The 25126-nt window shown below is 54.9% G+C and overlaps 8 protein-coding genes across 8 annotated transcripts; 3 read left to right on the top strand and 5 right to left on the bottom strand.

Moving 5' to 3' along the window:
• Nucleotides 1-1218: 1218 nt before the first annotated feature.
• Nucleotides 1219-2721, bottom strand: WHR41_00509 (uncharacterized protein; the record flags this gene model as incomplete). The annotated part of the gene is made up of 1 exon (XM_069369115.1): nucleotides 1219-2721. The coding sequence occupies one exon, from the start codon at nucleotides 2719-2721 to the stop codon at nucleotides 1219-1221; it is 1503 nt and encodes a 500-aa protein (XP_069234318.1).
• A 401-nt stretch (nucleotides 2722-3122) lies between these two features.
• WHR41_00508 (uncharacterized protein) lies at nucleotides 3123-4365 on the bottom strand. The gene is made up of 4 exons (XM_069369114.1): nucleotides 4216-4365; nucleotides 3997-4062; nucleotides 3700-3858; nucleotides 3123-3523 (listed from the first exon to the last, which is right to left on the bottom strand). The coding sequence occupies exons 1-4, from the start codon at nucleotides 4310-4312 to the stop codon at nucleotides 3222-3224; spliced, it is 624 nt and encodes a 207-aa protein (XP_069234319.1). The 5' UTR covers nucleotides 4313-4365; the 3' UTR covers nucleotides 3123-3221.
• Nucleotides 4366-4542: 177 nt separating this feature from the next.
• On the bottom strand, nucleotides 4543-7696 carry WHR41_00507 (uncharacterized protein). Its single transcript, XM_069369113.1, has 2 exons — nucleotides 7522-7696; nucleotides 4543-7455 (listed from the first exon to the last, which is right to left on the bottom strand). Exons 1-2 carry the CDS (start codon nucleotides 7672-7674, stop codon nucleotides 4807-4809), a joined length of 2802 nt encoding a protein of 933 aa, XP_069234324.1. The 5' UTR covers nucleotides 7675-7696; the 3' UTR covers nucleotides 4543-4806.
• Nucleotides 7697-7922: 226 nt separating this feature from the next.
• WHR41_00506 (uncharacterized protein) lies at nucleotides 7923-9130 on the top strand. The gene is made up of 2 exons (XM_069369112.1): nucleotides 7923-8335; nucleotides 8385-9130. The coding sequence occupies exons 1-2, from the start codon at nucleotides 8060-8062 to the stop codon at nucleotides 8664-8666; spliced, it is 558 nt and encodes a 185-aa protein (XP_069234325.1). The 5' UTR covers nucleotides 7923-8059; the 3' UTR covers nucleotides 8667-9130.
• A 37-nt stretch (nucleotides 9131-9167) lies between these two features.
• Nucleotides 9168-10517, bottom strand: WHR41_00505 (uncharacterized protein; the record flags this gene model as incomplete). Its single annotated transcript, XM_069369111.1, has 4 exons — nucleotides 10500-10517; nucleotides 9936-10447; nucleotides 9657-9884; nucleotides 9168-9607 (listed from the first exon to the last, which is right to left on the bottom strand). The coding sequence occupies exons 2-4, from the start codon at nucleotides 10096-10098 to the stop codon at nucleotides 9168-9170; spliced, it is 831 nt and encodes a 276-aa protein (XP_069234326.1). The 5' UTR covers nucleotides 10099-10447; nucleotides 10500-10517.
• Nucleotides 10518-10832: 315 nt separating this feature from the next.
• Nucleotides 10833-14282, bottom strand: WHR41_00504 (uncharacterized protein; the record flags this gene model as incomplete). Its single annotated transcript, XM_069369110.1, has 1 exon — nucleotides 10833-14282. The coding sequence occupies one exon, from the start codon at nucleotides 14280-14282 to the stop codon at nucleotides 10833-10835; it is 3450 nt and encodes a 1149-aa protein (XP_069234327.1).
• A 6062-nt stretch (nucleotides 14283-20344) lies between these two features.
• WHR41_00503 (uncharacterized protein) lies at nucleotides 20345-22610 on the top strand. Its single transcript, XM_069369109.1, has 2 exons — nucleotides 20345-20550; nucleotides 20610-22610. Exons 1-2 carry the CDS (start codon nucleotides 20484-20486, stop codon nucleotides 22487-22489), a joined length of 1947 nt encoding a protein of 648 aa, XP_069234320.1. The 5' UTR covers nucleotides 20345-20483; the 3' UTR covers nucleotides 22490-22610.
• A 1040-nt stretch (nucleotides 22611-23650) lies between these two features.
• WHR41_00502 (uncharacterized protein) lies at nucleotides 23651-24541 on the top strand (the record flags this gene model as incomplete). Its single annotated transcript, XM_069369108.1, has 2 exons — nucleotides 23651-23734; nucleotides 24020-24541. 2 exons carry the CDS (start codon nucleotides 23651-23653, stop codon nucleotides 24539-24541), a joined length of 606 nt encoding a protein of 201 aa, XP_069234321.1.
• Nucleotides 24542-25126: the final 585 nt, after the last annotated feature.

The raw sequence follows: 25126 nt of genomic DNA, 5'->3' as shown, positions 1-25126 counted from the left end.
ACGGCACAGACAGCGATGACAACGATGGCTGAATGACACCTGATTGCTGATTGATTTCTGATTGAGCGCCCACCTGACTGATTTGATTCCTGATTGAGCTTCACCTGATTCTGAATATTCAAGATTCAAGATCTATGGAATGAAGGCGACGAGCTGTGCCGCGGGATCCATGACGGCGATGTTTTCAAGAACACATATACCATGTCAGTGTAAAGTAAGCCACGCAGCGGAGAACGGAAAGCAAGAGCATAGGGACATTGGAATCGGGCGGGTCCGGAACAAGAAGCAAACAAGCAGCAACAGGCCCAGAGATAAAGCGAGCTTGACAACAGCACCATATCTCAGCTTGAAATTTAAGCAGACTTCGCCAATAAGAACCCCGGCATTATCTCAGTTCACAAGAGAATACTGGGTCAAGAGTCCCCCCGTGTTCTAAAAGATTGGAGGCCACGGGTGCAGGAACTGCAGAATGACATATACAAAAGGAACCTTACCCAGTCTCGCAAGTACGAGCAATGCCGGCGTTCAGGACAGTGAAAGCCTGAGTATGGTTGATGTAGTGGCGCTGTGAAGGCGTCGAACCCCAGCCATTGGTGGGGGACGGTTGACCGTGGACGCAGCGGCGCCAGAGGCGGCATTGGAGGCCGAGAAGATGAATAGGAAACGAATTATGGCTCAAATGCTGCTGGCGAGGAGATCGTGGAAGCCTGGGGAGGCCTATTGCTGAAGACAGCCATGGTGGATATGTGAACGCTGACGACGGGCAAGATCCACAAAATCCCTCCATCGCCTATCCAAGGCCTGAACGCCACGCGCAGACGGCTTCCTAACCGAAAGCAACGGAAGGTTCGTAGGGCGAGGTCAATGCAATGGCTGGACTTAGCTGATCTATCGGCCGTTTGCTTGTGACCTGATTCCCGTGGTAGGGCCGGCTTGAGCATCGGCGCCGGACCAACTAAATTGTTTGCGAAGATGGGAAAGGGCCAAACTCTGTATTTGTACACCGCTTCAAAAATCCGGATCTGCTGAAATGCGGATCTACGTGGTTGAAGACGGGGATGCCAGATTCCAGCCCTACAATCTTTCTCACCGCCACCGTATTCGTGGGTCCGGCCACAGGAAGGAGGATCAACCACTGACCTTTGGGGCCAGGGCGACTGAATAGAATATCGTTGATATTGTACATGACGCTAGCAATACACACAAAAAGCCAATAGATCAAGCTTCCTTTACTTTCCGCCGTGTCTCTGGCTCCAGCAGCTTCTGCGTCAGAGCATCCATGCCGCTCATGACCGCAAGGCCAATCTCTACGCACAAAACGATTGTGCAAACCCACCAAATATGTTGCACTCCGAACCCACAAGTCTCGTATGCAAATTCCCATTTACTTTGGTCTTCGTTGTACCAGCCAGACAGGAAGCCTGCATAGCCGCCATAAGAGCCCATCATGCTGCGTACTGTTATTTCGCGCAGAGCAGATTGCTTCTCTTCAGGAGTCAGAGACGGCAAGTCGTTGTGACGAATTGTCTTGCGTTCTTTGATATTCTCTGGGTTGTGGTAGTGCTGCGTATCGCAACCTTCGTGGTCGTGACCATTGAGCACCACAGCAGGCTTGTTTCTAAGGAGGCAGTCGAATATCTGGTGAGTGACGTCTTCGCTTAGATGGTTCTGCTCTGCAATGCCACCACCGTTCTCCGGGGAAAAGTAGGAAAAGAATGGTCCATCGACGCAGACACCATTGGCCTTGTGAAGGGGGATATGCGTGAGAAGAACCGTCGCGGTGTTCTTGGTGTCAATTCGATCTGAGTCGCAGATACTGTTCGACATGAACTCCAAGCTCTGCTCCCGCATCGCCGGGCTCCGCGTGGGTTCATCCAGATTCATAGAGTTCAAGATAACAAGGCGAAGCTCAGGCTGCGGCCCAGGTCCAGCGTAGAAATCCGGCGTTTTCCTACTAGCATAGTCCAGCTCCCCATCGAGCGACGCGTTCGGTAATCGAAAACTGATCTCCCAGTTGGCCTTACCAAACGACCTCTCAAATCTCTCAATCCTCTCCTCGCTCAGATCCCCTGCGTATCCAACATCATGGTTCCCAGCAACAGCAATAACCCTTCTCTTCCAACTCTTATCCTCCCCAAGAACCTCCACTCTCCTCTCCGCCGCCGTCACACTCTTAGGCACCTTCTCCGCCCCTCCAAACACCACGCCCCAGAACCTCCTCGCCCGCCTCTCAAACTCTTCGTCCCCAATCCACTGGCTCCCAAGCAAGTCGCCCAGAACGACCGTATGCGTCGGGGCCGCCCACCACCTCGTCTGCCGGTACACATTCGCCAAATACCTATCATTCCCCCAGAGATCCAGCTTCTTCCTATAGCCCTGCAGCAGCACAGGCAAGTCCCTCCTCAAGATATCCCAGCGTCCCGCGAAGATATTCTCCCCTATCCTCTTCAGGTTCGCTGACGCACCGTCGTTCCAGCCGGATGGCAGGCTCGTGTCGCCCTCCAGCTGGGGATCCGCGAGCGCGAGGAGCCTGAAAGGCGGCAGGCCTGCGCTGACAGTAGTGTTTTTACATCCGGACGCGTCGCATTGAGATTTAGTCCTTGTCGCGGGCGCGAAAGCGCAATCGTTGATGGCTGGGTAGAAATAGAGGTAGATGAAGGCGGCTATCGCTGGGATGAGGAGGATGCGGAACTGGGTGAAGGGTTTGGTGAAGGAAGGCATGGCGCCATGACACGGTCTATAGTGTATGGGGATGCAAGGAAACTGGAGATCAATAGGGAGACTTGATTGCTTAAATATACTGGTGTGTAAACATTAAAGGGATGTGTGGAGTAGTGTGTGGAGGTGGGGTCTGCCATCAGCGAGATTGAAGTCAATTCTGGCGGAGGACGGGCGAATTCGGGATTCAAATCGGTCCTATGAGCAAGCTCGCGTCGAAGCTCGTCAAATTTCCATGTCACGAGAATAATAAAAAGCATAATGGCATTTGAGTAGATACCGAGAGTGTCGTGGACGCTGCTGATCGGAGCTCCGCGGAATGAGCTGTTGTCAAATTGTGAACATAGCACCACAGCTTCCAGTTTTGGAAGTAACTCACGAGCCGGATAATGTAAATCAAAAGATCAGTCTGTACATGATCCCATTGCAAGCGGCTACACCGGTCTATTCTACAACACCGCTATTCTGGCACTCAACCCGGACTCTCCCCATAAAATTCACGCTTATCTGTACTCGGGACGCACGAAGTCGGCCATGGTCTTAGGCTCGCCCTCGTAGTTGTGGGCGCCGTCGGAGCTGTCGTGAATGTCGTGGCCGTGCTCGCTGTGGCCGTGGGTGTCGTGGCTCTCGGGTGGGCCGACGTACTCCATCTTGTAGACGGAGCCGCATTCGGGGCAGCGCTCGATGGGGCGGTCGCGGGAGGTGGTGAGCCAGATGACGACGTGAGAGTCGGCCGGGTAGCCGGTGCAGCCGAGGTACTGCTCGTCACCGAAAGACTTGACGACGATGGGATCCTCGAGAGTGCCTGTTGGAGGTCTGATGTCAGCATTGCGGTCCCGGGCAGACGCGGACAATGGCTCTTGATGGAGAGGCTTTCGGCGAGTGAAAAGACATGCTCGGTCCACGAGAAGCGCATAAAAAATGCAGCCCTCGCCGTATAGCCATATCCCATCTTATGTCGCCAGGTGCAGTTGTACGTACCCTTCCTGCTAGCATCGAGAGGAGTCATGTCGAAGATGTCCACGCCCTGCATCTTGCCGAGAATTTCAAGACGCTCGAGACCGGTGGCCTGCTCAAGATCGGTAGGGATGGTACCGGGCTTGCCGCCCTCAGGCATAAGGTCGTGCTCGGAGGTGATCTCTGCAAGAGTGGTTGTTAGCCTGTGCTGCCGTTTCGCGTGACCCTGTCGCGGGTCCAATGGTGCCTGGAAGCCGCCCAAAAGTCGCTTGTGGCTTGTCGCATATTCTCTGATCTCGGCGGGAGGAGATTTCTGCATACCCTCGAAAGGCTTCATGTGCTTAGACTGCTCGCCGGGCTTGGGGTCGCCGTGAGTGCCGCTGTCAACTGTGTTTACGTCAGCACGCATTCCTCCTAAACGCCCAAAAACCCTCCCATATCCGTCCCCAAGCCTCTCTCAACCCTCCGAACTCTTCCTCTTCCACCAATGGCTCCAATGGCTATCTCCGTCTGTATCCGTGAGGGAGGAAGCGCACTCACATCTCCTCATGCTGTTGGCGAAGCTGCGGGCCGGCACCATGGGGCGCGCGACGACGGCGCGCCTGGCGACGGTGGAAACGGCGCGACGGGCGAACATGTCGGCGGTTGGTTTGGTCGAGTGGGATTGGAGATCGGGGCAGATATGTGGTTGTCAAGCTGCAGCAGAGCTGTCTCCTTCGATCTTGCGGGCTCGGAACGCCAAGCGCGGCTGAACCCGAGCCTTGAGCCTCCAGCAACGCGGACGTCGCCTAGCTCTGCAAATGAGCGATGCCCTACTGGCTGGCGGACGCAGATACAACAAAACGTCACAAATGCTGTGATATCGCGTGGTTCGAAAAATATACACATTTTAATTTAAGAAAGTAACAAAGAATCGCAAAGAACCTGCAAGCTGCCCCCAAATCGAAAGTCCCGGCCCTTGGGTATCATCTCCCTGATAATGTCTATATGACCCGATGAAACACCGCCCTCTGTACAAATAGCGCTCTCGCAACCGTGCCCGCATGATACCAATTTGAACGCCTTTCCGATGCTCCGATGTGCATCGTTCCTCCGGGCCATGCCGGTCCAGACTTGATTCAAGGAGATATCTTAGTACTGAATCAGAGGCCATTCTGGGACGTTGCTGCTCCCGTCTTGTGCTGGCATCTGCATCTGGCCAAAACTGGCCCCGTTCGCGTACATGAAAGCGCCGGCCTTAGGCGTCGTGTTGCCCATAGGGTCGGTCATCAAGCCAGCGTAGGTGGCGAGGCTTCCATCGGCTAGGCCTGGAGCGCTGGTGTGCATGCCTGTGACCATGTTCTCGGCAAAATTGCGCCAGGCCAGCGGACCGACCGTGTCGATGGTCGAGTATGCAGGTTGGAAGCCACCCATGTAAGGTTGAGAGACAGGATGTGCCTGCTGATGAGCCAGAGCCGCGTGAGCAGCAAGTTGCGCATCGATGTTGGGCTTTACATCTTCCCGAGGGTAAGCCTGCGCGTTAAATGTCTGCACACCTGCGGGAGCGTATGCAGCCACACTCCCGTTGTGGTGGTCTGCGTAGCTATAAGGCTGACTGTTTGGATATCCATTGCTGGTAGGTTGAGCTTGTAGCTGCGGCTGCACCGCCGGTGGTGGCTGCGGCTGTGATGGAGGCTGCGGGTGAGGTTGTGTGTGCGCCTGTTGCTGCATCTGATGGCTGGGCCGATGGTTGTTCAAGTCATGCACCGGATCGCGAGCGTAACCCCTGTTGTAATCGCCGCTGTTCTCGTAAGCGGTAGCTTGTTTGAGAGGCTGTTGTGGTGGCTGTTGAGGCTGTGATGGCGGCTGAGACGGAGGTTGTGAAGGTTGCTGTGAAGGCGGCTGCGATGGCTGCTGTTGCGAGCCGGCATCTGAGGCAGGCGGTGTGGCATTGGAGGTCGCGACAGCTGCAGAAGCGGTCTTCTTAACGAGGTGCTGGCTGATGTTGTTGATGGACCATTCGACGAGGTTTCGCAGAGTAGCATGGAGACGATCACCAGTGCCGAGAAGGTTGCCAACAAGGCCCATGACGTCCAGCCAGCCTTTCATGGCCTGGCGAAGACGCTGCAAATCCGACATGTTAAGACGATCGCGTCGCTCCGTGTAAGCAAAAAGCATGGTGAACATGGAAGCCAGGAAGTCCATATTCCAATAAACAGTCGTATCCAAACTTTTCAAAGTTTTCAATTGCGTAGCAATAGACAGCATTTTGGTGCTAGCGTCAAGACACGCGTCGGTATTGTCTGACATGACCTTTGGCGACAAGGAGCGGCACAGCGCAGGATGATGTATGAGGAGTTGACATCCGGTTGCACCAAGCTGCAGGTACAAGGCAGACACGCGATCTTCGTCTTTAGTCTCTGGGCCACCTGATAGCTCTGGGGGAAACATGCCGACGGTACGCCTCAGCTCTGCTTCCAAACTTTTGACGTTCGCGTCGTAATTTGCACTGGTTGACCCAATGGAATAGATCGAACTGTAGACCTTCATTTGGACTTTCAGGAGGACAAATCCCCACTTGCCAGCACGGAACGAGCATTTTCGCCAGTCGTCGAAATGCGATTCTTCGGGGAGGTTGTCATGGATTTCTTCAGGAATCTCGATATCGAAATCCTCTGGTCGAAGCGGCATGGGACGGCCGAGCTTGCCACTGACAGGAACGTGCATCTCCAGCAGACTCCAGAAGATGCGTTTCCGCATCTCAATGGTATGCGAGTCTTGCTTTGCGGTCATGCCCTGCCAGGCTGTGACAGATCGATGAAGCCCTAGTTCGATAGCAAGACCCAGCACCATGTTCGTGAACATCCAGCAAGCACCAGGCCGCGGAAACGCGCGAAGTTGTGCGCAGATCAGGGTGAGCGCTTGCATGTCGGGAAGTGTGTGTCCCTTGATGAGTCGGGGAACCAGAGAGAGTGAGAAAAACCAGTGCTGAAAATTTTGAGTGCGTTGTTGCGGGTTGCTGTTTCGCGTGGTGTACTGAAATTGTACCAAGCTCATCACCATGTGCACCATGACAGTCTCGGCTGGCTCAGGCTGATAATGCTCGTGGTAGACGCGATGGAGCAGCTGCATGAAATGCGGTTTGTGGAGGATAGGAAGCATGGGCTGGATGGATCGGAAGTACCACTCCGCGTACAGTTTGCCGGTCTCCCATGGCGGAAGAGAGGGCGCATTTTTCTGTTTCTCGATGAAAGCATGGTCCAGGAAGTTCTGATAGGACGTTCCGGAGTCAACTCTGTCTTCGGGAATGAATTCGTTGAGGTCCAGTGTCGAGCCGAAAAGCGAGAGCGACGTGCCCTCAATCGGGCTCAGCCAGCTGTTGCCAGACGAGACGCCCAGGTAGTTGTCGCCGATGCATCCCGTGCGGAACTCAGACAGCAGCGCTGGTTGTGTCGGCGTGCTGTCGCCCAGGCTGCCCGGATGCGGGTGCCCGGTCTCTTTTCGCAGCGAAGATCCCCACGACGAGCCTGGATCGACGGGCGAAGCGAAGGCGTCGGTCGACGCTGGCGCGTATCCAGCATGGCTCCCGGGCGGGTGTACGGGCTCAATGCCCTTCTCTCTCAGCTGCTTCTGGAGGGACTCGATGTGCGAGCGCAGGGAGGCGTTCTCGCCCTCGACGCTCTCGGTGTGGCCGCGCGACCTGGCGAGGCCGGTGATGCGGTCGGTGGTGCGGCACTCGGTGTTGTTCTGGGCGCAGGGCGAGCAGCCGCCGGGCTGGGGGTCGCATCGAATCTTTCGCACCTGTCGCGTGGGTCAGAAGTCAGACACGGCAGCGTCAGCATGCAGTCAGGCAGTATGGGAGCGCACCTTGCATCTGTCGCAGGCTTGGCCGGTGCGATTCGAGGCGCCCTTCCTGCGCGCGCCGGCGCTCGCGTCGTACTCGATGTGCAGGTCGGTCCTGGACGACTTCGCGGGCATGGGCGGCGCCCCTTCGTCGTCGCCGGGGCGCTTTGCAGGCATCGTGCCTGGCGGTGTTCGCACACGGTGTTTGCCGTCTGCGGTGTTTGCCGCCGACCATGGATGGCGGCGCCCGCCTCTTCTGCTTTCAAACGAGCGAGGGGCCCCAGCTTTGGCCCGCCGAACCGCTTTTCTGCCGCGTTTCAGCCACGCTCGGGCCCGGCGATCCTCATCGAGGCGAGGCACGGCCGCGTGCTGGATTGGCACGGCACGTGACTGGCGGTGAGATTTGCAGGCATAGCGCTTGGTGATCAGGCCAAGGATGGTGCGTCTAGACCGAGTGAAAGCCACGTGATCACCACTGCGTGAAGGGAACCACTGATCCGAGATATACGTCAGCCATAGCGTGTGTCGACTCGTCTGAGAAAGACGAGGAAGAGATTTCACCATGGCCAGCGTAGAAACTGTGACTCTACCACACCTCCCGGACTCCCCAATCCAGCTATCACTCTTCAAGAACGTCCAAAACTCCGCCTTCCTCCGCCAGCAGCTCCTCGAAGGCAACTCAGACTTCGAATATGCATTTCTGGACGCCTCTATCCTCATCTCAAGGAACCAAATCCTAGCCGCATGCTTCAGGGCCATCACCGACTCTCTCAACAACCGTCTGAAGAGCCGCAACGTGCATTCTGAGATTGTCTTTGATCTCTCGCCAAACAACAATGTCAGTCCACTACATCTTGGAATATTCTACAGTTACTGACAAAAGACAGATCGCAGAGTCGTTCCGCCGTTTTGGCATCCAAGACACCAGCAGCAATGTCGTGGCTGTGAAGGTTTTGAGAAACCCGAACCAGTCGGTGGCAGAACACTTGAGGCAGAATGTCCAGGGAGAGCCCGTCCCTCTGACTGACGAAGCACTTGCAGAGGTAAAGGATGACGCCCGGCTCAGGAAAATCTACCGCCTTGATCAACCCAAGAAGGGCGAGACTGCCGCTCTTGGGAAAGAGGCAGAGACTTTCATCATCGGTAGCATGGCGCTCAAAGGATCCTGAGATCTCACGAAATCACGCTAGAGGGAGCACAGCAACCAACGCCGGCGGAGCAAACCTCCACGACTCACGAACCCTCGATTTGCCTACCTGTCCATCTTTGTCGCGCCAGAAAGGGAGTCACGGGATGCACGAACGAAAGAGACTTCACTTGCATGCGACCCCATCACAGCCATGCCTTAAGCGCGAGCCCTCTATTTGCATGGTCTCTCCCATACAAGGCGCGCCATGATCAAGTCAGCGGACCATACCACGGTGCTTCCTTTCCAATTCAAGGATAGGGTATTGCTTTCTGGGGTTTGGTTGAGGGCATACGAAGGCTCATAAGAGCAATCGACACTTTATCTACAACAGCGCCGCGCAGAGCCTGCCATGGTAGGACCCACGGCAAGGGGCTGTGCATAATTCCAAATTGAACAAAGATATCGATATCCTCAAGTACGCATGCATCAAGATCATACAACCCGCCCCTCATTTGCTACAATCACAGTAGAATTCCCCCGTCTAAAACATCGCAAAAGCCAACAACGCAATAGCCCCCAGCAAATACCCAACACCACTCTCCAACTTCGCACCCAACCCCGTGAACTCCACCGGCGGCGAAGAACCACTCCCACTCCCTCCATTACTCCCATTGCCCGATGGCGCACCGCCCGTAGACCCATTGTCACTGGCGCCCCCGGCAAGATAAGGCGGACAAGTGCCGTTGCTGAACGATCCGGTAGCAGTGTTGGAGCGATTGTAAGTCCGGTAGTAGTTCGCCGCAATCGGCGCTCCGACGACGTCTGAGATTGCTGTCACGCTGAAATTGAGGCGGTCCGGCGCGCTGAGAGCGGTGTAGTTGCGTCCGGCATTCCAATCGGGGAGCGCGAAGTCGTCGGGTTGCGGGAAGAGGTAGAAGGTGAAGGTGTGCGGGATGTCGTTTAGGGTGGGCATGGAGCCGCCTGCGCTGGTGGTTAGTGTTTGGGACTGGCAGGGTTGGGGGCAACTTGCCGTAGGGAGCAACGGCTGGTGTGTCGCTGACGAATGAGCCATTTTCTGTCTGCGTGAGGCCGGTCTGCAGCCAGTGCAGTCTTGTGGTGCGGCAGGATTGCAGGCCTTGGGCCAATGGTAGAGTCGTGCCGTTGTACCTTCCGCCGGAGATGCTTAGATCGGTGAACACGACCATGTGCGTGCCGGATACCGTTCCATTTAGGTAGATCGTTGGCTGGGTTGAAACCTCTGACAGGAAGTCAGCAACATCCATCACAGTATGAAGAACATATGCTTAACGATCAGGGAACAGTATCTCATCGGTAACTACAGAGCGGGTGCCGTTGTAGTTCACACCAAGGGTTCCTTCGCATGATGGTTGCGATCCTGGCGGCGTTTGTCCATTGGCCAGGTGGACGGCTTGAAGAAAGCAGGCGAACGACGCAGTCTGCGTGTACTTCATTTTGAGCGATTGCGACACGTTCAAAGGAGAAACTTATGTTAGGTACTGCTTATGGACCTACCAGAAGCAGCTGACCATCGCCCTTCTTATGCAAGGTACGTCGCCGCGGCTTAGAGTTCGGCAAGTCCCCGTCATTATAGGAAACAGCATTGGCATCGCAATACTTTGACCAATGTGGTCATGCTAAGATCGTTACCGGTGCTGACGACCGCTTTGTGGAAAGCAAAAGCGTAAGCACTTCTGAGCGGGCTTGATGGTTGAAGCAGGAAGCTCGTCATGAAGCTTTGAGAAGCGCGCGGCAAAACGCCACGAAACGCCAGAGTCGCGCTCGAAGCAAAATGCGAGAACACTGGAGATTCTTAGCGATCCTCTCCATGAAAGGTCTCTATGGTCTGAAATACGCTCAGTTCGCGGCAACTTGTCGTTCGTAGGGAGGCGCAAGAGATGTAACCCTAAGGTAGTCGGCAGAGAATCTGGGGGATCTTTGCGGGGTTCTCGGGACAGAGTTCAAATTAGGGCTCTATAAAGCGTAACGTTCTAGACTGCTTAAGAGGTAGAACAGGCAAGTGAGGCTTGCCAAGAGGTGCAATTGCCCGAACGTGGCACCCACATGCAGTCGTAGCAGGGTGGCAGTAGGCGAGCTCCGAAGGCCCAATGGCCTTCACAAAAGAGAATCGTTAGTCATATTATTGTATTGTACACGAACGCTGCGAGGCTACAGCATGGCCCATTTTTCAGTACCTCGCCTTGACTCCACCTCTCAATCCGTCTTTCCAAAGGCAGCAAATACTGTGATCTTCACACCATTTCTGTACCATCCACGCCTTGAGCTCGTCTTCAATGGTCTCCCACTCGTCCACCTCCGGCGGAGCATCCTTTTTCTTGCGACCCCTTTGTTTGACCTTGGGTTTCAACCGCTGAACATGTGTCCTCAAGCCCTGCATGTTGAGCCAAGCAGTGAGATCTTCGAGCACTATAGGATGATATAGCAAGATCTTCTCGTGCCACGAGGGATCCTTGAGATCCGTGCTTGGAGGCGTCGACTTGATTGTCTGCGTAATCTCCGGATAGATCACGGCTTGCACCGCCGGCCATTCGGTGTCGGTGGCCTTCATACCGCCGCTTGAAGTGGAACCTTTAGACTTCACGGATGTTGATTGCCGGCCTTCAAAGTCCAGTGGTCGTACGAATGGAGGAGTCGAAGACGCTCTTCTGCGGCGTGGGGATGGTGTTTTACGAGAGTCAGAGTCAGATATGTCGTCGATGTTCGTCCACTCTTTCCGCAAAGCCAGTTGAGAAGCAGAGATTGAATGCTGTGGACTCCTTTCTTTGCTAGGCTTTCGTGGCGGAGTCGTGGAAACTGGGTGTTTGCGAGGCCGTCCTACTGGCCGCTTTGGTGTTGTCTCTTTCTCGGTCGAATGCTCCTTTGGAGGTCTGCCGCGGGGCCTTACCGGTGAGGTCTTCGAAGCGCTTCCGGTCAATGATTGTTTCCGCGGCCGCCCTCTTCCACGCGCAGGAGAAGTCAACGACGTTCGATCCGCTGAACCTTCTTTTCGAGGTCTTCCACGACCACGCTTTGGGGCGACAAGCGATAGGTCATATGCTGGTTTGAGCGGCTGTAGACTGGGTTGATGTCCTTCGGACGTGACCGCTGCGGTGGAGAAAGGTCGGCGTTCCAATCGAGTCGGACTTTTGGTGCCGAGATCATGGATTAAGATATTCAGGTTAGCGTCAAGAGGTTGCAGGGCCGGCCTGTTCATAGATCCAAGAGAAGTGTAAGCGGCTGGCTGGTTTCCCGACTTCGGTATGGGATCGTGTGGCAAGAACTCGGAGTCGTCGCTCGGTAGGAAAACCCATTCGGTGCCTTGGGGAGCGCACCGCTCTTCATGAACGCTTGCTTGTGCGACCAAGGCTGGCTTTTCCGCTTGTCCTCGAGAGGCTTCTGTACCCTCCGTTTGATCAACCCTCTCAAGGGGACTCGCCGGGGACTCGCCGGGAGGCAGGTTCGAAGAACGACCGTTGCAAAGATCAATCGGAGACTCCTGCGGCAGCTCCGGCCTCCCCATAGGTGACATATCTAGCTGAGCTTGAGCTAGCGCGTTGTCGTCAGATTTGTCTTTGGCTTCCTGAATCAGCTTGGATCCGGTCTCATCTCTTGCAGAAGCACACCAGAGTTCGCGCGTGGCTTGCTCAACCGACAAGCACGTGCCGTGCGGCGCAGTAGCAACCCTTGAATAGCTCTTTTCCACTGATTGCGGACTGACTTCAACTTGCGTAAAGACCTGTGACCCGTCAAGCAAGCCCGATGTCGTTTCTGATTGGCGTATCGCATGCTGGACCTCTCGTATAAAGTCAGGGGACTCTTCGGCGGCAAGCTGACTTGAAGTTCCGAATAAGAATTCCTGGGACCTCATTTGCCTGCGCGCTTGAGTCGGCGAATAGAGTGGGAGTTGATGGTCGGCAGGGTTGAACTTGACTTTGCTCTTTGTCATTGTTCGAGATTTCGATTGTTTCTTGGTTGTTGCGAGATCCCCTTCTGCTGTCTCTGCTTTTGCTCGGGACTTTCTGGGCTTTTTGGCCTTTGCAGGCTCCTCCACTGCTTTTTCATGTTCACCTGCTCCGTTTGCCATGGATATTTCCCTCTCTTTCCGTGGAGCGAAGAACTCAGAGACAGTACTTTGCGCAATTTCCGCTTGTAGCATTGGCTGATACGCCGCAGTGGCGAGTGACGTGATCGTTTGGGGTTTCTTTGGAGCCTTGGGCTTCTTCTTGGACGCAGGTTTTGCCCCGGATTCTGTGGTTGGTTTCGAGATGGTTGGGCGCCGATTCTCAGCAGCAGTAACGGAGGATTTCTTGATACCATTGTCACTGGCGGGGTCAGGCGCTGCCACAGCCTTCGGATCCAAGTAGCTGAAATTTCCAAGCATTTCAGAGAACTCGATGTGGCCAATTCTATCATCCAGACTACAATCGACAGCGGGAATACTGTGGGCACTGTATCCGCCATGTGAGTCTTGGAGGGGTGTCCAACTTCGGCGACGTCTTGGGGCTGGCCCAGGCACGTCTTGTGCATTGTTCGCCTCAGAGTTCTCAATGACGTCGTCCACACACACGCATCCTATGGCTTTCAAATTGTCCAATTGTTCAACTGCCATGGGCGGAGAAGAGGGCGATGGTTGGTCTAATGGCACTGCAAGTTCTTGCTGCGCAAAGTATGCCGATGTCTCCGCCGAGTGCTTGACCGGTAACGGGACAGACTCAGTAATTTCTGTTGCTTCTCTTTTGTGGACCGCAATGGCGTTTGGTTTGCTGCTGCGACTGCTAAGTGTTCTAACTGGCTTTGGCGAACTATCCGCCGGTCTTGGATTGTTCGGTTTCTTAGCAGCCCTCCCGTCATCAGCCTGCGCTTCGTCCAACATGATCTCCGGCTCATCTGAGTCAAGTACGATCGCCTCAGATTTTGTTTGAGATTTTCTGGGTTTCTTTTGTGCTAGCTTTTCCCCAGGCAAGTAATCCGTAGGCGCACGCTTTCGTCGCTGATTTGTGACGGGCAGCTCCGTCGAAGGCGCATTGTGCTTAAAAGAAGTAGCGAGGGTATCGGAAGATTGCTCAACGGGGCTCATATAGGGAAAATTGGGGTCTAAACCGTTGCTGTAGCGCGCATCGGGATCCTTGTGGCTTTCGGGTATCTCAATAGCCGCCCCGATCGCAGGCTGCTGTGAGGCATCGACCTGGGCCGGCGGGTGTTCTTGCAAATTCCGGGGTGTCGAGCTCGTATCCTTTTGGGCTTCGGTTGTTTTCGTCGGCCTTGAAAGCTTCCCAGAAGCCTTCGTCCGCGTCTTTCGCTTTTCCGACTCTGGTTTGTCTTCTACTGCCACTGTTTCGTCGCCATGTAGCCCCCGATTGCTTTGGATGTCCTGATGGTTACTCTGCAGCTTCCAGATGCTCGCAGCTGTGGAAAACCCTGCGTTTGCGCCAGTAGGTACTTTTTGCGCTCGCGAACCGCTCTTGAGGGCCTGCGTCCGTGGCCGTACGAAGGCGCTTGGGGACAGAAGTTGCGGAGACGATCTTGGCAATGATTCTGTGCTGGCACCTTGTCGAATGCCGTCAGGTGTAATCGAAGGTATTCGGTAAGCATCGTTCGGAGGTGAGGAGTCTATGGTGACGGGAATTTGCGCTGCCATGACTGCGCGCAGAATGCTGCAGCATTTCTGCGCCGGCCCCAGGAGCCGAAACAGATTCGTTGACGCGTCGTGAAGCGTGTGAATCGTGGCCGCAACGCGGACTTCGCGTCACATTGAGTGTAGTTGTGCATGTACAGGTGCTCGAAGTGGCGGTTGCGCTGTTCGGGAATGATGCGCGAAACGCCAAGTCAGGTGATCGGGGAAATCTCCAAATGGCTACCACCACAACATCAACGATACGACTGCCATGGAGCCCCTCTGAGTTCTTACGTTCTGTCGATGTCTGGGATACGCTATTCTTGGAAAATCTGCAGGTTTGCCAGGATTGGATTGTTGGTGGTGCAGATGTACCAAAGCCCTCTATCACCCACGAGCGCCTTCATCATCAACAAGATTACTGCCTAGCTTACTTTCAAGTGCGAAGAAAGTGACTGTCGATTGGCTATATTGATGACTTACGCCATGAAAAACATGCCATCATTGCCAGCCTGATCTCTGTCTTACGATATGCCCAAATCACCCCTCGCAGATCGCTTGTTCCTTGCTTCTCGACTCAATGGCACCTACGCAGGCGAGGTTTGTTGCTACTATGTTCTCATCACCCCGTGCCCACTTGCCATTATGTCTTCGACGCTCAAGAGATTTTGGAGGTCCGTATTTGGCGACCTTGTACCAACCCTGGAACTCTTCCGGGTCTCAGTATGCTCATGTGAGGCCTTTTCCTCCTCTTAGGGTCTTCCAAAGTCGTTTGCCGGTGTGAAAAAAGACAAGGGATTGCGACCAATTATGATTTAGTCTGTTGCTTCGTGTTGAGGTCTACTTCAGTTCAAGGACCCTTTTCCGGAGCGGAAGTTTTCTGTCGAAGCTAATGCTGATTGTTTGCTCGCCAGTGGGCGGAAGGACCGGTAGTAGCGTGACGTTTGCCATTTCAGATATCATGTGGAGGGTATTGTCGGTTTCTGTGAAAGCTTTGAGCTCGACAAAAAGGATGTTTGCTGGCGGCTGTCGGCAGGATGCACGTGGAAGTGGTGCGGTGAGTGGCTCTTAGAGGGTGGATGTCGACAACTCTCTACTCTGATTCTCAAACGTGATCTCTATAATGGCGACGACCACCTTCCCAAAAGTCTATTTGTGCACTAATTGGTCTAATCATTGTCCAACGAGGTTGAGCTCTCGCGATGCCTAGTCTAAGGCAAAGGGCCGTTCTCACGCGTTCTTGCTGAGTTATCTGTTATCTCATCCGCATCTCTCGCGCAACCCTACGAAGCGCTTGCAAAACCATATTCGAGAGTCTTGGGCTAAGACAGACACTGAGCTTCAAAATTTCCGACTTGGCGATATGCCTACAGCACTTGCGAAGGGTGTGAAGCCAGCATCTATATACCAGAGCGTCGCCCCTGATCATCAAGTTACTTGCCAAAATCGTCCTTTCATTTTCCCAGGGTCTGATCTTTCCGATGCTCGCAGAAAATGTCTTCGTGTTGTGAATTCGACAACCTTTCACGCTTTTCGATGCGGCCCTTGTCCAAGGATCCATTGAATCTCTAAAAATGCAGCCGCAGATCTCCTGCGGAGTTGTTGCTGAGAATGACAGCGCATGGTTTCGACGGGCTTTTCGACAGATAGCGCGATGTTGTTGTGGAAGGAGCTGATCCAGTTGGACTTGGATGTTCTATGCTCCCCCTGCGCCATGAGCAAATCCCTCCCACAAGGCCTTGGAGGCTCCCACTCCCTTACACTTTACCGATATTCCTTCTTCCAAGTCGAAACGACTCAAGTACGACCACCGCGCCGCATGTAAACAGAGCGGTTGTAACGGTGTTTCAAGCACCGTGTCTTCGCTCTTGTGCTCATTGATCGGGTCTCCGCTAAGTCTCGGTTTCGCACCACCATCGAAAGGCAGTATGCCATCCTTCGTGGTTGTTCCGTTGCACAAACCCACCCTCTGAAGCCACCAATGTAGCTGGCGCCGAAGGCGCAGCATTCATCATACGTAAGACCATGGATCGAAGGGGCCCAAATGCTCTACAGAGATCTTATACTTGTGCCATGTTCCTTCTTGTGTGCCAATGTAAAACGTAGCGCATGCCATGGCTGATGCCGCTAAGTCCTTGACAGGGAAGATGCTGCTCGTTCGGGCCTTTGGCTCTCGTATTTGCTGGGTAATTCAAGATGGCCCTGGCGGTTCTTCCATCATCTTCTAAGTATGATTCTTGATAGATTGTATGTTTTATCAGTGATTTAGGCTGTTGTCGAGCGAGAACACGGCTCGCGCCAGGGGGAAAGCGCTTGTACGATCGGGGGCGACTTTGCTCGAAACAGCTCGTGGACAGGTTTGCGGGGCCTAGAGTAAGAGGGACACACAAGCGCAAGGCTACAGCATGCCATTGCGTTTTGAAGTGTTTTCAACCTACACATAAATCGTCAATAGCGAAATGTCTGCTTGCGCCAATGTACGAGCGTCTCACGCGGTCGGGCCGCTCGTCTGCTCATAGCAGCTCGCTGAGTGCTTACAGGGGCCTGGAGTAAGTGAATCACGTAGGAGGGAGGATGCACGATATTAAGGTGCATTGAGGTGTTTTCAACCTGCATTTGCATTATATCGAGCGAAATCGCTGATTGCGCGGGTGTACGAAAGTCTTCGCGGTCGGACCGCTGCCTGTCTGCTCACAGCAGCTCGCTGAGTGCTGCTAGGGAACAGGAGGAAAGGAAACACTTCTGGGCGTGAACAGGCCATAGCAGGATGTATTCAGGTGTTTCAAAACCGCAATCGCTATTCCAAGCGAGATGCTAGCGCTGTTGGCACGGTGGTGAGCGAAGAGGAGTTGCCAACGCAGCGATCGCACGGGAATCGGCCTCCTCGTCGCAACCGCCCACACGACACCCATGCACCAATATCGCCATGCGGATTGTTGTTTCGCTGCGTAGCAAGGTGTGTTTGCCCAATAGCAAATAAAAGCACAATAACAACCAGTGATGCGGCTGCAGGCGTGTGTGTTTTCGGCCGCCCCCAAAAGCTCCGCCAAGCGCAGCGCTGCAGCAACCACTGACTTCATCGACCTCAAGCAGCAAACGACGACGCCATTGCAATAACATCCGAGTTGTGTCAAATACCAATCACGTCCGTTTGCCATCAAACCAGCGTACAAAAATTCTCCAAAAGAATTGGGTTGTTGTTTGTATTTACAAAACGAATACCCCGTGCCCCCTCGAGGGGACACGGTCAGAAGCAAACCAGGCGAACTGATTTGTCTTCTGGTGCGACCGGGAATCGAACTAGTGTACGAATAGTTAGCACATCTCGCACAACCAAAGTCAGCTATCTAAACTATCTAGGCCAAGGCAGCGCGGCTCCACCGTTAGTAGTTAGCAGCCCCCCGCGGTCCGAGCCCGCGGGGGCAGCGGTCATTGGAAAATATTAAAATATATACCATAGCTAATGGTGTGATCCATAGCCACGAGCAGGGTGCTGTAGAGGACGTCCAGGGGGTGATGCATTCCATGCAGGTTGATGTATCTTGTCGTAACCATGTTACAACCCTTCTCACACATTATTGAGGGGTATCATCCTGTTCTGAAGGTGCTGCAATGGTGTGAGAAAACTGATGTTCCTCGTCAAGCGGAGCTCGTTCTGCTGCACGGCGGTATGGGCGTGGGGGTTGGAGTACGGTCGCTCGAGCGCTGCGGCGCATTGCTTGCCCTCTGCCATCTCACCTCATGCCCATTAGACCCGCAACGAACATCAACACGCGCCAAGAAGATCTGATTGACCAGAGTCTTCAGCAGTATGCGACAGATGATCCTCCTCAACCGTCCGCAAGTTGTCGCGATGCTGGCCCTCTGGCCAGCGGTTCGAAGTCGCTAGGCCCCAACCCACAAACACCACAACGGCTTGAGGTAAGATGAACGACGACGAGAGCATATCGCTGGATTTGACGCGAGTCCTTGCCTGCGAGCAGGAACTCCTGCTTTCTGTGCCCAGTGGGCGAGGGATCCGGTGCGGGCCAACGCACGAACGCGACCAAGGGCACTAGAAACCGATGACCACGACGACGACGACGACTCTGTCAGGGACCTGATCCCATCATACGACACAATGCTCAACACCGTACGGCCGAGAGTCATGGCCATGCCGCGAAACAGCAACCATCAGGATTGACGCGACGGAAGACAAATGCGCAACCCCCCGGGGGATCCAGAGCGCTAGGGCATTGGATCGGCGGATCTTCCATGACATAGATCTGCAATCATGGTGCGGCGTGATGACACAGCGTGAAGGCGACCATGGGCGGCGGAGCCACTCAGGCAACGGAGCGACACTGGGGCGAGGTGACCTTGGCGACAAAGACACCGCCCTCCGACTGTGTGAGAAGGACCAGCTTTCAAGAGAGAATATGGTAGGATGAGAAGGCACGCCAAAGGACACCTTTGTTGCTCGCCACCAACATTCGTAACCAGTCTGGATGCACACCACAAAAGCCACTCTTGACGGATCAGCGCCAGACAGCAGGCTTAGAAAACCCCTGACGGTTCGCACGGAGACGTGAAGAACCCTCCATCAGCTGGGAAGCGATAACAAGTGCGGCATAGCTGAACTGGATATCGGGACATGGGCGGCAGCGAATAAGATCGGCAAAGATAGTTGCGCACCTTGCGAGAACTTGCAAGAGGTCCGTACCGGCAAACGGCACGAAAATTCCGATGCGAAATTGGCGATTGGACTTCTCTGGGACCCAAATTGGGACGGGGCTAAGTGTTTGCCAATGGCAATTGACACTACGGTCGCGTCCGTGTTGCATCAGGTCTGGCATGGCATCGCAGTATCGTCAGGAATTCGTCGAAGAAGCGCTGTATCGAAGGGGCTTGCTAATTTGGGAGCACCATTGACCGGGGGCCGGCAAGACATTCGAGCAAGACTCTGGGAGCAGCCCTGGAGACTGGCCACAGCTTGGGATGCCCAAGGTCGGGAATCGACTCAGTCTCACCCAAGAGATTGGGCTTTGCAACAGTGAATGCGAATGCGAATGCGAAAGAGCCAAGCAGATGCATGGATCCACTGCGAGCAGAAAGCAGACGGCGTGTCTGAAGCAAGGCCAGGATAAGTCAAAGTGAGCCACAGAGTGAAGAGGGACCCAGCCGGACGGAGAGGATTCATCGAGAAGCATATGGTCAGCCGATCGCATGCCAGGCCGCCGTCCCTAATTCAGCCCGGAGCGTCTCCAAGTTGACGATGAACGAGCTGGGCGTCCTTCACTGGATGTTCGGAGTGCGCTGTCGGCCAGAGTCCGCGTATACCCTTGGGGTCGTGGTTGCTGAGAAGTTTTGCCGGCTTGAAAGTCCTCCAGCCTTGGGCTTGGCTCCAGGGTTGAGAAAATCGTTGATTACAGCTGAGATGCCGTGCTGTTCTCGGTAATGGACACGGCACGCCAGAGGACTGGACATTGCTAGGGGCACCGGTCACACGTTGTCATATCGACTAGAGAAGAGTTTCTCTGCATGCCGGCGATACTCCAAGGAAATTGCAGCAGTCACTGCCTTTGGCCTCTCCGACGCGACGATCCTAGATGAGGCAGGTCGAGAGCTCCTCGAGCTCTCAGTGGGACGCCTTCAAATCAGCGGCTGGAGGCGGGTGGTATGGGCTCACCATACCCTGTGGAACGTCTCGCAGAATGTGTCTCGTCCCGTTAGCGAATTGACGGTACGGATGACAGCTTGCCCGTCCTGGTTGGACGCGTTCGTGGAGCCCATTAAAAGCCCCCCAGCTGGGTCCTCAGGGCCATAATCGTCTGCAGCCAGAACTTTGAAACGAGCTTCGAAAGCGAAGCATTTTGACACCTTTCACACAAAGCCTCTTCAAGTTGCTGATGCATGCGGCGAGCCTACTCAGCTGCCCAGACAGAGGTGAAGTGTAAGTAAGCTATACAGACTTTGCGGACCCTGGCTCGGGCACTATCCCCCGACAGGATTTCGCAAAGGCCGAAAGCGCCGACCGAGGGTAAAGCCCCAGCTGATCACGTCTTGTTGGTGCGGGCCTTATTTACCGCTCCGTGCAGCAGTCAGCCTCCTTCACGATGGAGGCTGACTTCATTGCCTGCGCGAGGGTGCGATTACGCCCTCACAGCTTCTTCTTGCCGCTGGTCAGCTGAGCGGGCTGTCCACCGCCACTGAACCTCAGACACCGCCCATTCTTGACAGCCCGACATGGCTTCTGCGACGCAAAACGCTCCACGTGAGCGCAAGCTGCCCGTGCAGCAATTGGCGATACTTGGTACGGCGTCTCTTGTATCTCTGTGTCACCAAGCCGTGTCTGACCCTTTCTTCCCACAGCTGTCTGCCGATTCGCCGAGCCCATAGCTACGACCTCACTGTTCCCGTACCTCCCAGAGATGATCCGCAGTTTCAACGTACCGCAGAACGAAGTAGGAAAATGGGCTGGTATTTGTGCTGCCGTCTTCTCGCTGTCGCAGGCCCTGTTTGGCGTCGCTTGGGGCCGCTTTTCCGACACCCACGGGAGAAAGCCCGCCATCCTCCTTGGCCTGACCTCAACCATGATTACTAGTCTGGTATGGGGCTTCAGCACCAATTTGGCCGTGGCTATTGCGGCGAGAGTTGTAGCAGGAGCGGGCAACGGGAACGTGGGCATCATTCGGACAACCGTTGCAGAGATGGTGCCCTTCAAGGAATTGCAGCCAAGGGCGTTCAGCTTGATGCCACTGGTATGGAACATTGGGAGTATCTTTGGGCCGAGTATTGGTGGTGCTCTTGCAAACCCACTCGATGTAGTACCCGGTGACAGGAGAGATGGTGGGAGCTTGTTCGAGAGATTTCCGTACGCGCTGCCCAACATTGTCTCCGCAATTTTCTTTGCTATCGGTATCACGACCGGGCTGCTCTACTTAGAGGAGACTCTAGAGACCAAGAGGGGTCAACGTGACTATGGATTACTACTTGGACGGAAGCTCAACAAATTCGCCAAGCAGTGTTCTTCGAAAACAAAACAAGCCCTGCATCTCTCGGATGGCGAATCAAAATTCGAGAATGGAGAGACCGAACCTCTCATTAAGCCAAATGCGGAAGATGAGGAGCAAGCATTTCCGGAGGGGCCAACCAAGGCTCGTCAGCCTCCGCCCTCATGGCGTGAAGTGATGAATTACCAGGCCGTCATGAACCTCATCGCTTACACCCTTCTCGCCGCCCACGCAATGGCGTTCGATCAACTCCTTCCCGTTTTCATGCAGTACCCGCCGCTTGAGCCAGACTTCCATCCCAGCAACCCCATCAAATTCGCCGGGGGTCTTGGGTTACACCACCTCCGCATCGGTCTCCTAAGCACTTTCTACGGAATATTCGGCATGCTCGTCCAGTTCTTCTTGTTCCCTCAAATTGCCCGGCGCTTTGGCATCCTATACTGCCTCAAATGGTGCGCCTGCATCTTCCCCCTCTGCTACTTGGCGATCCCATTCACGGCTCTACTCTCTACTCAGGAATCGCAGACTGCCGCAGCTTTCGTTGTCATGCTGATCAAATGCCTCTGCGGCATCTTCGCCTTTCCATGCTCGACCATTCTACTCACCAATTCGGCCAGCAGTCTGAGAGTCTTAGGCACACTGAACGGGTTCGCCACGTCTTTCTCTGCGACCGGCAGAGCGCTCGGTCCTTTACTGGCTGGTAGCATGTTCACCATCGGTGTTCAGAGGGGTTATGTGATCGCTCCTTGGTGGCTGCTAGCAGGAATTGGCTTCATTGCTGCAGTCCCCGTGTTCTACCTTGTTGAGGGAGAAGGCTTCGGTGGAGATCAAAACGACGACGGTGAGATCAGCGATGACGATGATGAGGCAGACGACATTTTGCAAGCGGAGGCGCTGGAGGGCGAAGCTGAAGCCGCTGGTGGCAAGCCTGGACCAATGCTCGTGTCTTCTTTGCGGCGGGAAGAAGAGGAAGCAGAAGAGCAGGGCTACGGCGGTGTAGGGCCATTGTTATCCCGTACGACAACCAGATCTTCGGCCGGCATGTCCCCTGTCAGAGACGCTGATGGCATGCGTCACTCGCCTGTTCGTAGTAGGAGGAATTCGAGGAGCGAACAGGGGGCCCGGAGAGTCACTAGGCGCGTCTCGATTCCGTTGGGGATGGGCAGCCAGGGCATCTCAAGACGGTACAGCAGCAACCTCGGGCAGAGCCTTGGGAGTGCTGGTAGCTTTCACGGATAGCGGGGGCGAGAGAGGAAATAGACTGTCAAGCATCGGAAGTAATTCTGGAGTGGCTGGCGCATCGAGGCAAGATGATTTCCTAAACGTGATGCCTTTCCAAATGAAAAGTGTACAATTTTCATTTGGCAAGGGGTAGCATTTTCTGACCAAGCATTGATGGTGAACCAAGAGTCTTATGCTGCGCGTTATGATGTATCAACCGCCCAATTGCAGACGACGGAGTTGGCCGGAGCCTAGCGCCGAGCAGCCGGGCGGGGAGGACGGAGGGATGTCAGCAGCGGAGGTTGAGGGTCGGAGGCGGCGGAGAAGCGACCCGGTGACGAAAGACACGCGACCGCCACGCCGACGAGCGAGTGAGAGAGGAGGGTCCCGCAGCCGTTGCATGCGTTGGCACTAGGTAACACTGCTGTCGTTGTTGTTGTTGCTATAGCCGTAGTCGGATCTATCGTTTGTGCCGTAGACAATCACTCTGTCCTGTAAACACTGCAGCCTTATCGCGGCGTCGCCTCACAGTCCCTCCCACCTGCAATCATTGCATGCGCACGCGACCTCGCGTCGTCTTCCACCGCCCACCATATGGCGGACCGCAGCCAAGCCTCCTTCCCCTCGACCAACGAGATCGATCGCGACGACGACCAGACATGGCTTGATTTTCTACGATCTGCTGGAGGCACCGTCCGCTCCTCCGCTACCCCTACAACTCATGCCACGGGCTCGTCGACGCTGCCCCGACCTCCACTCCCTCGCGACGAGTCCTCCGAGCGAAAACGGCGCTTGACCTCCGCCGAGCAAGGGCGCAATTATCCCTATGTAGCACCAGGCAGTTCAAGAGCCACCGCGATTAACCTGAGCTCTCCTCCTCGACAACAAGGACATATCCGTGGGCACACCACCGGCAGCGTAGGCTTCACCGCCTTCCCTCCCCGCCGAGAGAGCACGATGTCACAACGCAGGGTCAGCGATCTGATACCGCCCCCATGGCAGCCAGACACAGAAGTCACCAAATGTCCGGTCTGCGCGCAAGAGTTTGGGTTCCTCTTCCGAAAGCATCATTGTAGGAAATGCGGTCGAGTGATTTGCGCAAACTGCTCGCCGCACAGGATCACTATTCCCCGAGAATACATTGTACAACCACCCGGAGTACAGGATGGGCCACCCATGATGGGAGGCGCCGAGGTAGTGAGGGTTTGCAAGCCTTGCGTACCAGACCCGTGGACACCGCCTGCACCACAGCAAGGCCAGGAGGTAGGACCCCGGACTGTACCCACTGCTTCGAGGAGATCGAGCGAGACAGCACAATCGCGGTATCATCGGAGGCCTTCTGTCCCTGTGCCGAACGTCCGGACACAGCCGGACGATTCTCGATTTCCTTCCTACCGCGACTTCTTACCAGCTGCACATGCCTCTCAGCCCACTCCAGCTCCTATCAGTAGTTCGAGTGGTGCTCCGCGATCCCACCATCCCCTCCATCCAAGCAATCGTCCACCCAGACCTCGGGGTTTGACAGCTCCTACGAATCGGTATGAACAGGCAGGAGGCCCATCGTCCAGTACGCATGCTCAGCAACTTCCTCAACCACGACGCCGCCAGGTCCGGGAAGAAGACGAATGCCCCGTCTGCGGAATCGAGCTTCCACCCGGCGACGCCGTGCGAGAAGCACACATATCATCATGCGTCAGCAGCCGCTTCTCAACGCCGCCTTCAAACCCACCAACAGCGCTCAACTCGACACCAATCCCACCCACAAATCCAAACGACCCCAACCTCCCATCCTCCGCAACACCACCTGCGATTTCCGACGCCGCAGCCAACGCTCGCGCTCGCGCCATGTCGTACAGATCTCGTGGGATCTTCCCCTATGTTGCCACTGAGAAAGACTGCGTGGACGGGGAGGGCAAGGAGCAGGAGTGCACAATCTGCATGGAAGAGTTCCAGCCGGGCGAGGAGATGGGCAGGCTGGAGTGTCTGTGCAAGTTCCATCGCAAATGCATTCGCGACTGGTGGGGCATCAAGGGGAGAGGCAGCTGTCCGGTGCACGTGTTCAACGAATGATAGGCACGCGACTTGATCCTTTTGAAAGGACCCAGTCTTCGACGCTGCGCGATACCTTTGGCGAGGCGCTGGCTGAGCTAGTACCGGTTATTCGTTCAGACGCCAACGCGTCAAATCGACTGTCTGTCCTGGCTCCTCCTGCTCTCTCCCTCAACCTCATGACGAACACTGGCGTAAGATGGCGTTGTCACTTGGAGCCCCCAAATTTCCTCTCACCATGCACAAGGCACATTGGATACTTTCACTTTCTGGACAGCGGGCGTCTCTTCTTTCACACACGTATAACACCCCAGGCATCTTTATTATTCCCCTACGACGGATTGGAGACATTCGGTCAGCGATTACGAAGGCGTCTTGCTTTGCTTTGGGATTATCATAGACCATGAAATGACATTGGGCTCCTATCTTTTCAATCGTCGTTTCACCTTACTGTGAGTGCCAGTGCAACGTTCGTCTCGGTCCAATTGCGAAAAAACACAAGAGAATCGTATTACATCCCGCCAGATGCGCTTGGAACCGTTCGTGAGTCCAAAATAGTGATGTTTCATAGCGTACAAGAACCTGCCATACTGATACAGCATTCTT

Source organism: Cladosporium halotolerans (assembly GCF_011745625.1).
Source record: "Cladosporium halotolerans strain TM138-S3 chromosome Unknown Sca1, whole genome shotgun sequence".
NCBI lineage: Eukaryota > Fungi > Ascomycota > Dothideomycetes > Cladosporiales > Cladosporiaceae > Cladosporium > Cladosporium halotolerans.
This window is presented reverse-complemented; position numbering and strand designations above follow the sequence as displayed.

Coding starts and splice junctions, on each gene's coding strand:
- WHR41_00503 (XM_069369109.1), top strand. CDS start 20,484: ATGGCTTCTGCGACGCAAAACGCTCCACGTGAGCGCAAGCTGCCCGTG. Junction 20,551..20,609: donor GCAGCAATTGGCGATACTTG/GTACGGCGTCTC, acceptor TTCTTCCCACAG/CTGTCTGCCGATTCGCCGAG.
- WHR41_00506 (XM_069369112.1), top strand. CDS start 8,060: ATGGCCAGCGTAGAAACTGTGACTCTACCACACCTCCCGGACTCCCCA. Junction 8,336..8,384: donor ATCTCTCGCCAAACAACAAT/GTCAGTCCACTA, acceptor GACAAAAGACAG/ATCGCAGAGTCGTTCCGCCG.
- WHR41_00508 (XM_069369114.1), bottom strand. CDS start 4,312: ATGTTCGCCCGTCGCGCCGTTTCCACCGTCGCCAGGCGCGCCGTCGTC. Junction 4,063..4,215: donor CGCCAACAGCATGAGGAGAT/GTGAGTGCGCTT, acceptor ACGTAAACACAG/TTGACAGCGGCACTCACGGC. Junction 3,524..3,699: donor TCTCGATGCTAGCAGGAAGG/GTACGTACAACT, acceptor GACCTCCAACAG/GCACTCTCGAGGATCCCATC.
- WHR41_00507 (XM_069369113.1), bottom strand. CDS start 7,674: ATGCCTGCAAAGCGCCCCGGCGACGACGAAGGGGCGCCGCCCATGCCC. Junction 7,456..7,521: donor AAGCCTGCGACAGATGCAAG/GTGCGCTCCCAT, acceptor CCCACGCGACAG/GTGCGAAAGATTCGATGCGA.